At 40.4% G+C, this 15,092-nt stretch overlaps 1 protein-coding gene across 1 annotated transcript in view; it reads left to right on the forward strand.

The window, feature by feature from the left end:
- Positions 1-15,092, forward strand: part of grik2 (glutamate receptor, ionotropic, kainate 2) — a 144,685-nt gene that overhangs the window by 124,144 nt on the left and 5,449 nt on the right. Inside the window, 2 exon segments of the mRNA XM_023806230.2 lie at positions 6,967-7,192; positions 12,116-12,366. Coding sequence (XP_023661998.2) covers positions 6,967-7,192; positions 12,116-12,366 — 477 coding nt within the window.

Genomic DNA, 15,092 nt, shown 5'->3' on the forward strand with positions numbered 1-15,092 from the left:
TTCTGGGGGATTATTTAATCATTGTATACACATACACATATGCACACACACACACAGGTTTGTAATTATATCTTTGTGGGGACTCTCCATTCATTTCTATGGGGAAAACTAATCCCAACATGACGACCTTAACCCCTACCCAGCCCTAACCTTAACCATAACTTACCAAACAATATATGAGATTTTTTGGGGTATATTACATTGTGGGGAACACTTGGTCCCCACAATGTAATATACACATAATCCACACGCACGCACACACACACACACACACACACACAAACATAAATATGTGGGCACACAAAAACACATAAAGTAATACATTTACATAGATACACAGATATTAAACTGAAAATGTAAATATAAAATCTATAAAAATATTAAATCCCCCTCATTGAAAATCAGACTTGTAATGTGTTGAGACTTTAAATCCTGAAAGTAAACAAATAAACAAACACACGATGCAGTATGTTTCCTGAGTGAGTGCTGCCTTAATTGATTGGTGATTTATTTTCCCTTTTAATTAAGTATTTTACAAGTCCTTTGGTATGCAGTTTGCCAAGTAACAGCATTGATTCCTCAATGGAGCCACTTATTCAATTTACATTTGGTTTATTTGATTAGGCAATTCATCTTCTCCAGAATATAATAGTGCTTTAGTACGTAAATACATGCTGGCTGGCTTGGATGAGTGTCTGTGTGTCATTACATGGTCATAAAATTCTTTTAACTCGTAATAACAAATTGTTGAAATTTTTTAAGTGAATAGAATTCACTGACCTGCGGTCGCATTCATATAATAAGAACATTAATTGTACTTGTTTGTTTGTTTCTTTTTTCGTTTTTTTTTTTTTTTTTTTTTTTACCATACAAAAAATACAGTGACGCCTGTATTCCCCACAATTACGGGGGCACATTTTTAGACTTTGTGGAACCTTGTCTGGGGGCCCCAGGGATGCGCTTTCACAGACCTCTGCCGTGGTTTTTAATTGCACAAGTGTTCCTCTGTGTGGAAAACGAAGTTCTGCAGCCACACTGGCTCTGTGCGTCTCGCCGTGCTGAGCAGGGCAATTGGAGGCACGCCTTCCCTTCATAACGCTCAACTAAACCCGGGCACTTGAAACGGATTGGGAGCAACAGGGCCGAGTTGCTGAGATGTGGACCTTTTTAATGAGCTCCTCTAAAGAGCTCGGGGGAGATCTCAGCTCCGTTCCCAGGCGTTCAGAGGAGCCAGGCTTCAGCGCTGAAATCGATACCGCCCATCGAAAAATGCTATTTCATCATCAGATCAAATCCTACGCGCAGAAATGTAAAGTGGCTTAATTTCACTCAATCGGGAGGAAATAACACAAGTCTGTATCCTTATGCAATGAGGAGAATGTGAATGAGACTTCTTTATTTACTAGGAAGACTCTCAAGGTGATCTGGAATGAGCATGTTTGCCTGTCTGTTCTTGATTAAAGGTTATAAGTGTGTATTATTCTGGAGCACGTCATTCATCACTGCCAAGCCCATTATCATCACAGTGCAGAAATAATGGATTAGCGCAAGGGGGACATTCCACTATGGCAGTAAAGTTCATGGACAGCCTCCTCCTTGCTTATACTGTAAATACATAGACGCTGGTACTTCCAGATTTTGTCATCCAGTAAGTGGCAACCATGGATCCTGGTGTCAGATAAAGTTTCCAGCGGAAGTGGGTAAAGGTTGTGGGCTTTGCAGTATTAAAAGACAGGTTCCATAACCTCTGGAAGCATCAATATAAAAACAAGTTGCATCGGTTATGTGTTGCAGACATAGGGTGTGGATTATCTAGGGAATGTTGTCTGGTGACGATATTGTGTTTTTTTTTCCCCCTTTAACCAGTATTTTAAAGACGGCTCTTCTACTTGGATTGCTCTGTATTGCTTGGTAACTCCAGTCAGCCCAGATTTGTTTCCATATGTCTTTGGTTCCATTTCCAGCCCCTCAATGATTCTATCCTTAAGCCCCACCAGATTCAGATCAGCAGTGTACATTACAGCACACCAGACTTTGCTCTGTAAATGTGTCATTTTGGGCCACACACTATACAAACCGCTCTTCTCATTGCGGTCCCACTCTGCATTCTCCTCTTAGCGGTGCGGTCGTTCCAGCTCACTGTTGCAGAGACTTCATTCTGTAATGGCAGCTCATTTGAAATCGGAATCATTTTAAAATCGCCAGGCTATTACTGGAGCAAGTTAGTGATAAAACAACATTGGGAATTCAGTTGAGAGAAACAAAGGTTTGTAATTTCATTTTTAACTCCTAGCCTGGAAAAATTGCCTAAGCTGCCTCTGCTACAAAGCTCAGTGGCTTTAGTGAGTATCGTATCATTATTTTTAGTAATATATGTTCGTAGTTGGTGTGGGGGAGACAAAAAATGTGAAAAGTAACCGGCAAATAAAAGGCACTCAAAGCTTTGCTCCAAAACCTCACACCTTGCCTTACGGGTGCTGAAAATACATTACATGCTTTGCAGCGATTATCAGTGTGATCTATATCCAACCTTCTTTTGGTGTTATTTAAGCATGATTAATGTGAACTTCTTTATGTAGCAGTAATAAAAATCTCTCTCATTCATATATTATTCTCTCCTCTTCGTACAGCCGGGAAATAGCTAAATAATTTTTAATTTCTGTCTGCCAAAATATCCCAATATGTTTTCATATAAATTGCAATGTCTTCAATACTTATTACTCGTATGTTTAAAAATATAATCTTTAATTAGATATAATACATTTTTAATTATGGAAGGTTGCAAGCTGTGTGCTACTAGTTTTGTTTGAAGGATTTATTCAGTTGGTATCAAATTCATCTATTGCTAAAAAGGAATGGCCTTGCAGGACACCAGACCTTAGGGTAAGCCTGCTTTAACCAAATTCTTCGTCATCCAAATGACCTTTTGTGTTTGCGCACCTTTCTGTGACGTCTCCTATGTACAAAGGGCTTGGACAAGAATGATGTCACAATGAGGTATCAATGAGCTGCCCTGAGGACAACAGGTCCAGAGGCGATTCTAGGGACTCCCTATAGCAAAAGATGGGGCCCTCCATCTCACCTTCCACATGAGAAAATTATTACCATTATTTTAGCTTGGAGTCTAAATTAATCATGTAAACAAAGAAATTAATAAGCACAAGTCCTGTGTTTTCATGTTTGTGAAAAACAGAATACATAAATAAAGTAGATCTGTTGTTGCAGTGTACTATGTAGTCAGTTGCCCTCCGGCCCCCCCAGCTTGAGGGCCCCAGGCTATTGCCCTTGCCTGTCCAGTCCCTACGCCTCGGAGCAGGTCTGTGCCACATGAGCCTGCTTGGCCTGGAGGCTATGCCAGGCCCTTATTCTTTAGTAAACCCTTGTCTTTGAGGACACTGGATCTCATCTATATGATGCCAAAATTCAAAACATGGAATTTTCCATGTATACTAAAATTCTCCTGGCTCAAAGGAGTAAAGAAGGATTGGTGTATTATGTTCTGCAAATGTTTTTTTGTATATTTTCATTCATATGTACCTTCCAGTAGAACTCATGCATTCAGCACTTGTTTTTTCATGATTAATTTTATTCTATACTCTTTTTTCCTCTCATCAGACTTATTTCACTTCCAGTGTTTACTGTACTTTTACTTCACCCTAACTACATGTTTTCACAGATAAACTCTGTTCTTGTTTCTGGCCTTTTAAGCTCAAAACATAAATGAATGCATTTGACATGATGGATTGGTAGACCAGCTTTCTTTGCAGATTTGAACGGCTCCTGCAATGTGAATTGATTGTGGTAACAAAATCTGAATGGCAGGGAAAAGTCAAAAACTGTAAATGACACTTTGATCTAAAGGTTGTACTACATATATCAAAGAGCAAGTTGAGGGAGGCGTAAAAACAATTTCCCCACGGGGATCAATAAAGTATCAATTATTAAATTATTATTAATTATTATTACGGAAAAATCAAACGTAAATGTAGTAGGACTTTATGAACTTGCAGATTTGGCATGTTGGTTTTTGTTGAGTCCCACTGTTTCACAGCAATTAGCATGTAACAGTTGATCATAATTTGCTATCCTATTTCATTCTACTGATCCATGTGAAATGATGCAGATAGAGAGCTCACAGTGCATCATTTGCAAGGATGGATTGAAGCCTCGTCATCTAGAAAAGGTTATAAAGGGTTATAGGAGCTATCGTTATCCCAGACAAAATTGTTTGTGATTACAGACTGCACAACCACACAAAAGACAAAAATAGACAGTAATAGACAAAAATAGACAATGCACAGTGCCACATACACACACATCTGTAACATATAGTATTCCATTAGCTGGAGGGATATTAGTTTAGCATTTCCTGAAACTTTTCACTGTCAGACGGAGTGCTGAGTCAGTGGGGCTCGCTATTGCTTTATATCGCCCGCGCTTGGGATTTAAATGCAGCCTCAACTCTGCTGGAGTCTGCATATTCTCCCTTTGTTGGTTTTCTCCTACAGTCCAAAGACATGCACTTAGGCCTCTTATAGTCCCACCTTGTTGCATTTGCTGCCTGTGATAGGCTCTGGGACCCCCACATGACCCTTTGCAGTCACTGTGATTGGAAGACTTATGGCAGGTGTAAAGTGGAATCCCCAAAGACATCCACAAGTACAGGATCAAACAGACAATATCAAACCACATGTCTTACATGGTGTATTATCATGCATTATTCAAGGTTTCTTATTAAGTTGTTATTAATAATATTTAATTGTTATAATGTATTCATATATAATTATGATACTACACCAGTCCTTGTTTTATGTGCATTCGGTATCCAAATTATCACTTATCCTGATCAGATGCAAAACACCCATTTACACTTTCTATAATTATCTTGTCTGTCTTGTTTGCTACTTATATGGCAATAGTATTTTTAAGAAGCAATGGATGATATTTGATGTTTGTGTTTTATTTTTCAGTGGAATTTTCTCCAAATAGAACTGTTTCAAATTTCATTCAATGCGGGTTAGGTGTATAAGTATTGTTTTGTTTTTATTTGGTCAAACCATTCATAATTATAACAAACAAATAAAAAACAGCAAAAAGCAGTAGAATCTGAATATTATACTGTACATCTAGACTTGCTGTTACAGTAAATGACAATAATTTAGTTACTACAGAAGTTTTGGAACTTAAATACTGGTTTTATGCGATCCCCGTTACACTCTACCGGACAGGTAGATAGGAAAAGGGTGTGTGGATGGATGGATTCATGAAATTGGATTTGCATGCAGAGAAACTCAATAGTCACAGTCAGTACAGTATATGTACTGTATATTTCAAAAGGAAAATCTGAGGCTCATTTGAACGCTTGCTGTAGGAAAATCTTTTAGTTTTAAAATAAATTATCCATCTGCAACTTAGCATAAATCTTGTGGTAGTGCCAGTGGAAAGTGGTACTGTGTAATATTTTGTATTGATGAAACCCTTCTATTAAAACTGCAAAGGAGAGCCCCCCACCCCCTCCCGGTTGCTTCTTTGAGTTGAAGTGGTTATCTATCCTCACATGTATTCAAATAGAACAATTCTGCATTATCAGCAGGCCACCCGGCAAGCTAAATCAGCTGATTTCTCAAGGGTGACTTAAAAAGATTCTGATAGGCAGTTCACAAATCACCCAGTTGATCTAAAATATTGATTGGCCACAAAAAGTCATTACACGCGATGATGGCAGATGGGTCCTTGAAGATGTAACTTCATTTTGTGCAGAAAATGTTCCTTTCAGAGAATTTAATACTCACACAATTATAGAACATACAAATTCTGCTGCTTTTGCAGTACAATAATACTATAATGTCTGTTCTCCCTGCAGGTCAATGCCGAATTGTAGAGATAGAGAAGAAAGTGTTAGCAAGTCATGGCTTCGGCAGTGTGACCAAAAGCACGAAAAGGGAAAATCTACTAGCTAGGAATGACTTACCTTGATAAGGCATCAGCTTCGGCGAATGGTCATCCAAAAAATAAAAAAAAAAAACACATTGTAAAATTGGAAAACTATGCTGTGGAACTTAAACTTAAACTAACACCATTCAGCTTTCCACTAGATGTCATTATGACATTCTTTGAATCTGTATCACTTTCGTCTCTGTCTCAAGGAGTTTCTGATGCCAGTTGTTTATGAGAAATTATACCCTTTATCTCATGATTCTTAAAAGAGTATTTTTGTAGCCTATTATGAGATGCGTTCACTTCTTTGTTTGCTAAGAATGTGTTGCTTGGCTCGTACGCCACAAACAAACCTTTTCAGGGGCCATTTTGAGTCATTATCACGTGGCAGTCTGATCAGCGACGCTACCATGAAGAGAGCGAAGAGTGGGGGTGCATGTAATGACCAGGAAGGGGGGGGTGTCTGTGTTTTGATGTCAGAAAAATGACTAATTTCTAAAATAATAATAATAATAATAATAAAAACACTTACATAATTGTAAATTACCTTTGGCTTTTTTTTTTCTTCTCCAAGTCAGGGGGCTTTTGATCTATTTCATGGTCGTTATTCTCACTTTATAGGCTGAATTTCAGTATTTGTATATTTTCCGGGTTAAAAATAAGGTCCAGTATAAACTGTCATCAGTGCAAAATAAAACTAATATATTTTGCATTTATTATGACACATGGCAGCTGTTCCTTCCACAGAAGTTTGGATCAGAAGACACAAAAATAATTTGAGTGATTTGAAATGTGTATGTGCATCAGTCCTGTAAATGGAGGGACTGAATAAGGCTGGAACAAATACAGGAGCTGTTTTATATTTAGACATTGTGAGGTTTTGATGGCCTGTGAAATTGCAGCCATTTTCAGGATATTTTTGCACCCGTTATAACAGCGCTGTCTTGTCAGTGGAGGTGCTTGGTCATTTAGCAGGAACTCCTTATATGGTCATTCCTGACTGCTGCCCTGCCCATTCTCTCTCCCCAGAAAACCAAGATCTCAACCTACGACAAAATGTGGGAGTTCATGAGCAGTCGCAGGCACTCAGTGATGGTGAAGAACGTCGAGGAGGGGATCCAGCGAGTGCTCACCTCTGACTACGCCTTCCTCATGGAGTCCACCACCATCGAGTTCGTCACGCAGCGCAACTGCAACCTGACTCAGATTGGCGGTCTCATCGACTCCAAGGCCTACGGGGTGGGCACGCCCATGGGTAGGTTCAGCACCGGCCGCCCTCTCCGTACACTTACCAGCACTGCAGACCAGGGCATTCAACAGCTCCTGTTCACAAAGGCCAATCCGCATATGCCCAGGATGCATTTTCTCATTCACACTTACACTCTATAAATCAGGGGTCACCAACATGCCCCCAAGGACCACATGAGGTGCCCGCGGACCTGTTCTAAAAATAGCACAACTCATCAGTGAGCAGCGTTTAAAATTCAATTTTATAATTGTATTGATAATATCATAAACATGATCAGTGTCATCACATAGATGAGTATCATTAATCATTAATAATAATAATAATAATATATATCTAAAGGTAAACTGAGCAGATTTGTTATTTAAGAAGAGCGTATCAAACTGGTAGCCCTTCGTATGGCTCAGTATCCGTAAAGTAGTTCTCATGCAGTTTCAAATAGGTTGGCGACCCCTGCTATAAATATTTCAGCCCAGAAGGAGAATGAGAAATTATCGGTCAAATGGCATGTGAACGATTGAACAAGTAACTAATAAAGCAAAACAGAGAGAGACATCACTTCCATTTCATTCCAGAAAAAGGAAGGTGAATTTTTTTCAACTTTCTCCTGCGACAAAGCGTGTGATTTTCAGTCTCACAGATGTGTATTCTGCAGCCTTAGAGGGCTCAGCGAGAAGGGCCCCACTAATGCGTGTTTCAGAACAGACAGCTTTCGGATGTTACTCTGGCATGTCTCAGCAGAATGCAGTCGGGCAGGTTTCTTTCTGTTTTGCTGCTCGCGTCTTGTGGGAATGTGAAATGCATGGACACAAACCAATTGATGTGTATCTGTTGTTCACTTGGTATGATATGCTTACAGATCTGTGAGAACAAATAGCAAAAAAGTTTATGTGGAGACAAATTCCATATAAAGTTTATGCGAAAGAAAACTTAGGGACACATTAGCAATGAGATGGGTGAAATACAGGATGCAGTGGTTCGTTTTATGCAGTGGTCACGCACGGAAATAAATGGAATGGTTTTTCATTTATTTGGAGGACAGTTACAAATGTGATCTGAAACACATCGCTGTAATCTCTGGTAAAAAATTGGCAGGATTTGTAAATTACACAGGTCTAAGTGTGCGTTTGATGATTTTGAGGCATGTTTTTCAAAACATTTTTCTTACACCCCTGACCAAAGTTTGAACTGCTCAGTGAGGAAATTTTTGGCAGTCATTTCAAAGACCTGCTATGGATCAGAATATGCTTTAATTAACTCATCCCTTAGGTTTATTGAGTGACGATTTTTTTTGTCTATACTTGGACCTTTTTTGTCTATACTTCAACTCGGGCCTTGGTCAGAACTTTGAGTAACAATCGTTACCGTCTTGCGCTGATTAGCAGGATGTTGTCATGACGCCTCTCTGAACGGCGGGGCGAAGTGATTAACGACTCTGCCAACAGCCACCCGAAATGGACTTCACACACTGTTGCCTTCTCACAAGCAGGGCATTAATCCTATGGACGGTGCTGGCCGAGTCATTTCCCGCCGTTGTTTATGCCACGGATCATTATCTCAGTTCCACACTCTGCATTTCCATGGGCACTTATGCGTTTCAAAGCCTGAGAGTACACAGGTTTCTCCGAGTGTGCGTGGTGTGTGTGTGTGTGTGTGTGTGGTCCAATGTCCCCACAATGTGATAAAAGCCTATTATTTGGATGTTGTTGGGACCATTTTTTCGATCGACACAAGGGGAAATTCAATTTTTATAAAAATCTGTGAATGCAATCAAAAAAATTAAATGCCAAAAGTCTTATATTTTGTTTGTTCACTTATGGCTAAGGTTAGGACTGGGTGGGGGTTAATGTTGTCATTTTTGGAATAGAGTTTTGCCCATGGATATGAATGGATGGTCCCCACAAAGAGACATGTCACCTGTCTGTGTGTGTGTGTGTGTGTGTATGTGTGTTTAGCTTCTGTAAAGCAGCATTTAGTCTTCTTGTTCCCCAGTGTGAAATTTGCAAGCTGTCAAGAATGACCCAGTTGGATAACAAATTCTCACCTTTTTTTTAAATTTTTTTTAAACAGTACCATATATTTTCCAATGAATTTCTTGGTGTCACTGTACAGGGTTTTAATTATGAACATTTCACTCATTCTGCTCCACCTCATCTCCTAAGAGTGACTCAGGAAGCACAAATTGCTGTTCAAATCTAAATGACATCATTCGCTGAGGTAACCTGTTGGTGAGCAATCACCATCATGCACGGTGGCTGTGGAGTATTTTACCACACAGCATCACCGTGACCGGCTGCGTGCAGGCAGAGCCAATGTGAAATAAATATCCTGGGGGAAAAAAAAACCACAAACTGTGACTCCCACATTGGGGACACCCCCGTACTGTCACCAAGAAAAGACACGTCCCTCTGCAGTGTGAGTTATATAATCGCAGACATACGAAAATAGAACTGCAGAAATCAGGGATGGAAGACAAAAGAAAGACAAAAGAAAATGTGCATGCAAAACATAATCTGTGGTGTTAGTGCTTTGTAGAATGTTTTAATTTTTTATGTATCTTGCATGGCAGTACACAGTTACGGAGTCCCTTACAAAGCCTATAATTTGCTCCTTATCTCCAGCTACCAGAGCTGGGTATTAGCTGGGCATTAGGTGTCCCAGGATGTACTTCTTAGGTTAGGTACCTCAGGTCCTAGGGTTAGAACCAGCAATCTTCCAATTGCAAATTGGCAGGAGGCACACAAAGATGAAGCACCACGGAGCGAATCTGGCCGTCCTCGTACACCACAGCCTCGTGACGCGCTGTGCATGTGCACAGCTTCTGTGTGGCCCACCCTGCACCGATGAATCTCCTGGCTCGTTAACGCAATCACTTAAACCGTGCTAATGCCGCTAATTTGTTTTCAAGCCTCCAGATTAAAAATGTATAAGGTTCTGTTTGTCATTAAGAAACACAGAGTGCAAAAAAAAACAAATCTGCAATGATGTTAAAGGACAAAATCTCGGTGCTATAAATACGATTTTGGTCTTACAGCAGCTCATTTGAATTTTTGTGTTTACAAAGAATGCATTGGGGACATCATCAGTTCCCTTTCAGCATACTGCAGCTACACTCCTTTTGCAGCACAGTTTACTAGACAGCATTTTCCTCAATCAGGATTTAACGTATTAGTCACTAAGGGCCCGGTGGGCACATTCATTTTCACGAGTGAATGCACGGTGGGGAACAAAAAAAAAAAGACTTCATTTTTCATATGGCTGAATCAAGGAAGAAGTCAGTTTGCATTAGAGAAAATAGCCAATAGTTTTTTTTTTCCATTTTATTTTATTATTATTATTTTTTTGCAGGGGATACTGTCAGTTGTACTTAGCTTCAGGTGAGATTTACTTTAATCAAACTGCTGTCAGGCAACACTCATGTTTTGTTTCCTGCATAATTCTTTGCTCACTTATCACCATCTTTTGTCTCCTTGAAGACTTCTCAGGCTTCCTCTGCCCTTCTGCACTATATCAGTGTAAATATGGTCTTTTTTCATTTGGTAGGGATAAATTTGGCTTTTATGTGAAGCAGGCACGGCGCTGTGGGTGTGCTGTGCTCCGTGCGGAGGTGGGGGTTACGGATAAAGCTTAGAGACTGACCCAGGCTTCCCACGCTGAAAGCAGGTTCTGCCTTGTCGGATGCCCAGGACACCAAACTTGAAGGTTCTTCCATTGTCAAGGGCATGGAGGACTGCGAGTTCCTCGTCCTTTAATGCTGACAAGTCAGCAGTGTAACCTACCTTTTAAACCCTGGCATCTCATCGGGTTAGTGCATCACATCTGGATTACTTAAAACAGGCATCATATGCACTCTGAATGACGCTGTGGTGGGCATAGAGCAGACAAATATCCAGCATGAGGATTAGGTAAAGAGTCGTTTCTTTATTGTGGACATGGTTCCCTTTATGGAAACTGAGTAGGAGCAGAACCAACACAGCACAAATAGGATAATCAACAAAGGAGCCTTTTTGCTGATAGAAAGGAAGTTACTGAGGGTAATTATGGACAGAACCCGATTTTCCAAGAATGGGGGGAGGAAGAAACCAACAGAAGTTACCCCAGTCAGCTGACTCTCTATGAGATGCCTTTTTGGTTTGTTGAGAATGTAAATTATGTTCTCCTGCATGTGTGTAGGAGGCTTCCGAAGGGCCCACTGGGGGTCTGCATCTCTGGGAGCACTTGAAACCTCCTGATACCTATAGCGTCCCAGAATGAGGTAAACGTAGGAACCTCTTCAAAGCACTCAAACTGGGAAGTAATTTATCTTCTAAGACAGTGACAGCAACAGGAAACATTGCTGCATAACTGTTTTTAATTAGTGAGAGCGGCTCTAACGGCTGAAAGATATTGCCAGGACCCCAAATTCGCAGCAAGGTGTGATATCAACATTAGCAGTTCTGCTAAAATAGTCACAGTTAAGACGCCTCGGGGCAGAAGGTTCTCCCCGCAGGGTGCATTAACTCGTAACGAGCAGCTCAGACTGAAAAAAACCTAAGGGCCTCATAGCCAAGCACTGCACATTCTGCTGTTACTAAGTGCAGAAGATCAGTATACTGCTATTTTGTAATGTTTAGTAACTGCAAATAATTTTACCCATAGATTCAGCTGGAGAAGTTTGGATTCCAGGCAAGGACTTCACATTGTGCCAATGGCAACTTGACATTGCAGCCAAATTGCCTGCATAGTGTACTTGTCACCATATATTTTTGATGCAAATGGATATTTTACAGAATATATATTAGAGCCTAATTCTGGGAAGTATAATATACCATCTTGGGATTTCATTCCACAACCATCTAGTTGCCGAGCTACTGCAGTAGTGAATTTCCAGACACAGGCACTGCCAGGGTCCTCCGTCTAACCGGCTAACCGTCGTCCCCATCCAACTCCCAGGCTCTCCGTACCGGGACAAGATCACCATCGCCATCCTGCAGCTGCAGGAGGAGGGGAAGCTGCACATGATGAAGGAGAAGTGGTGGCGAGGCAATGGCTGCCCAGAGGAGGAGAGCAAGGAGGCCAGTGCCCTGGGCGTGCAGAACATCGGTGGCATCTTCATCGTGCTGGCCGCCGGCCTCGTCCTCTCTGTGTTTGTGGCTGTCGGCGAGTTCTTGTATAAGTCCAAACAAAATGCACAACTCGAAAAGGTAAAAAAACATTTTCACATTTCTGGCCTGCAATGATAATGTGCAAAATGTGTGTATATATATATATATATATATATATACAGTATATATATATGTATATATATGTATATATATATATATATGTGTGTGTGTGTGTGTGTGTGTGTGTGCGTGTGTGATTACCTGATTTTTCTTTGCCTTTACCTTATATACCTTTTTATATGCCTACAAACAATGCTATTTTCTGATGTCATTTTTGGTATTTTTGTGAACGATTGTTTTTTAGAGTGACTCTAACATGCTGTCGAAAAGCACAATTGCTGTTGCTAATTTCACAAAAGTGCATGTATGGGTGTAGATGTGCGTGACACTGAATTCGATTATTATTATTAGTCACTTATGAGCGACTAAAACGTGTCAGATGCCTGAACCACCTCTGGTTTTGTACAGAGGTCGTCATAATGTGTTTTATGTACAGTACGAGTTTATTCTTGCATTTGCCTTGATGATTGATCTGAAATAAGTTGAAGAATGTAGAGGGGTATTAAGCTATAGAGATGCCAAGAGGGTAGAATGTCAACCATTGATGCAAGATGAATAGCTTATGTTCAGATGACAGTCAGCATGCATTTGAAGCTGCCATCTTGGTGATCATGCCTCATGTTATGCTCTGCTTGGTTTGGCCTAAGCTTCCACACCGCCACTTTCTGCCTGAGCCTCGCTCAGTTCTTTACAAGTCCTAGTTCTAATGGGTTAAGTGCTGCGGAATGTAATTGCCAACCAAGTGCATTCATGTGACTGCATGCCCAGATGACCTGGCAAACGCGAGGACCGTTTCCTGTGATGTGTCCCAACGTTTTCCACATTCCAACAGTTGTCGACCTCCATAATATCTCCATGTTTCACATGCAGCATGCGTTCATCTATTTTAGGGGGTCTGATCACGGGACGCCTGAGGCGTGAGGCAGGGTACACCAGGGACACCAGTCCGTCGGAGGACACTTACACACAGTCCTGCATTATAAGCAATTTAGAGACACCCGAAAGGCATGTTTTTGAACTGCAGGATGAAACCTGTGTAAACAAAGGGAACTGGGGCTTGGAATGAACCCACAACCCTGGGACACTGGACTCTGTTGTACCTGCTGAATGACCACGCCTCTCATGCCATGTGCAAAAAGCAAAGGAACAATACTGTCGTCAAAGCAACAGATCTTAAAATACATTCCCACTCGCGTATTACTCATAATTCAGCAGTAAAAACTCTCATTATTCATCACTTTATTAAAAACGTTTGTTTACCACATTCTTTCACGTGCTTTAAAAAAAAGCTTTAGCTTTCATTTTCAGTTTCCGCTGTCCTCCCGATCTCCTTCCCAGCAATGGGTCTGTATCAACATTAGCCATGTAAATCTTGATCATTCATCACCACTTAGCCTGCCTCTTCAGGGGACGGCTTTAAAAGCCTTTCCTACACCCTTTATCGATTGGAAACGGTGTTTTTGTTTGTTGAACCATCAACCATGTATTGATATTTTCAACGCGTTCTGCTGTGAGGTATTGTTCTACGATAAGTCCTTTGTTATTGACCCTCTCAGAAATATAGTCCCTCGGTGAATAATTGTGGGGGTCCTCATTTCTTTTTTAAAGGAACGTGAGGAATGAAGCCCTAGTGAAACTCAGCAAGCAGTGATAGCAGGCCTGGCCCACTCTCTGTTAAATACGCCAGACGCTCAGAAACTGATCGTGGCAGCGCGGATCTTACAGTGGTTCGCAAACTAATGTGGCACTAAGAGGACATGTTACGCTGACTTTCAGATCTCCAAATCTGGGGGTATAAGACGTCCCTTTAATGTCTGCATAAAATTTTATATGTGAAAATGAAGGGAGAATAGCTAATTGCGTATATTTAATGTTGTGAGCAATAAATCTCAGAATGCAAGAAGTGTTTATTAATTCCGTAGGTGGTGTTTTGATGAAAATTTGTGTTTATTTTCACCTCAGACTGTATTACAAGTAACTTTCATTTTACAGTGCTTGACACATAGTTGTTGAATATTTTAATAAAAGACTGAAAACTTGTAGGATGGCGTTTTTGAGATTCGCTGTTTGATCATTCAGCCTGTGAGTTTTAGCTAATTCAGAGTCATTGTTCCCAGGTTGCTCTCACGCCTCCACACAGTCTCATGACCACACGCTTTGCTTGGCATGACACCCCTTCTATCCACTTGGCTCATATATGCACATTCCAGCTCTCAAACATGCCACCATGCCCAGATACGTACACACAGGCATTGATTCACAGCCTGACAGACATTTTACATGAGTTTATACAGACACACTATACTTGTTTAAGATAATAAATTTGCTATTGATCATTTGTAGCTACTCAAGTGTTTTAAATGGTTTTCATTGGTATGGTTATGAAAATATTGCAAACTTATGTATTCATTTAAAGGATCTGTAAAGTGTACTCAGAACAAATCAAAGGCAGACTGCTTTGTTTATCCAAGGTTTCTTTTATTATTATCATCATTCTTTTATTATTTTAATTATTGATACACATTTTTGTTATTCTTGGTTTCATCAAAAATTCTCTTTAATGAAATGAGAATGGAGATGTTTCTTTTGTGTTTTTATCTATGGAAACAAGCCTCATCACAATAAAAAGTTTACATGCAGTACCTATGTTCTCTATTCTGCACATACTACAATTATAGCAATGAAATACCCCCCCCCCCCCAAAA

This window comes from Paramormyrops kingsleyae, chromosome 9 (assembly GCF_048594095.1).
Source record: "Paramormyrops kingsleyae isolate MSU_618 chromosome 9, PKINGS_0.4, whole genome shotgun sequence".
Taxonomy (NCBI): Eukaryota; Metazoa; Chordata; class Actinopteri; order Osteoglossiformes; family Mormyridae; genus Paramormyrops; species Paramormyrops kingsleyae.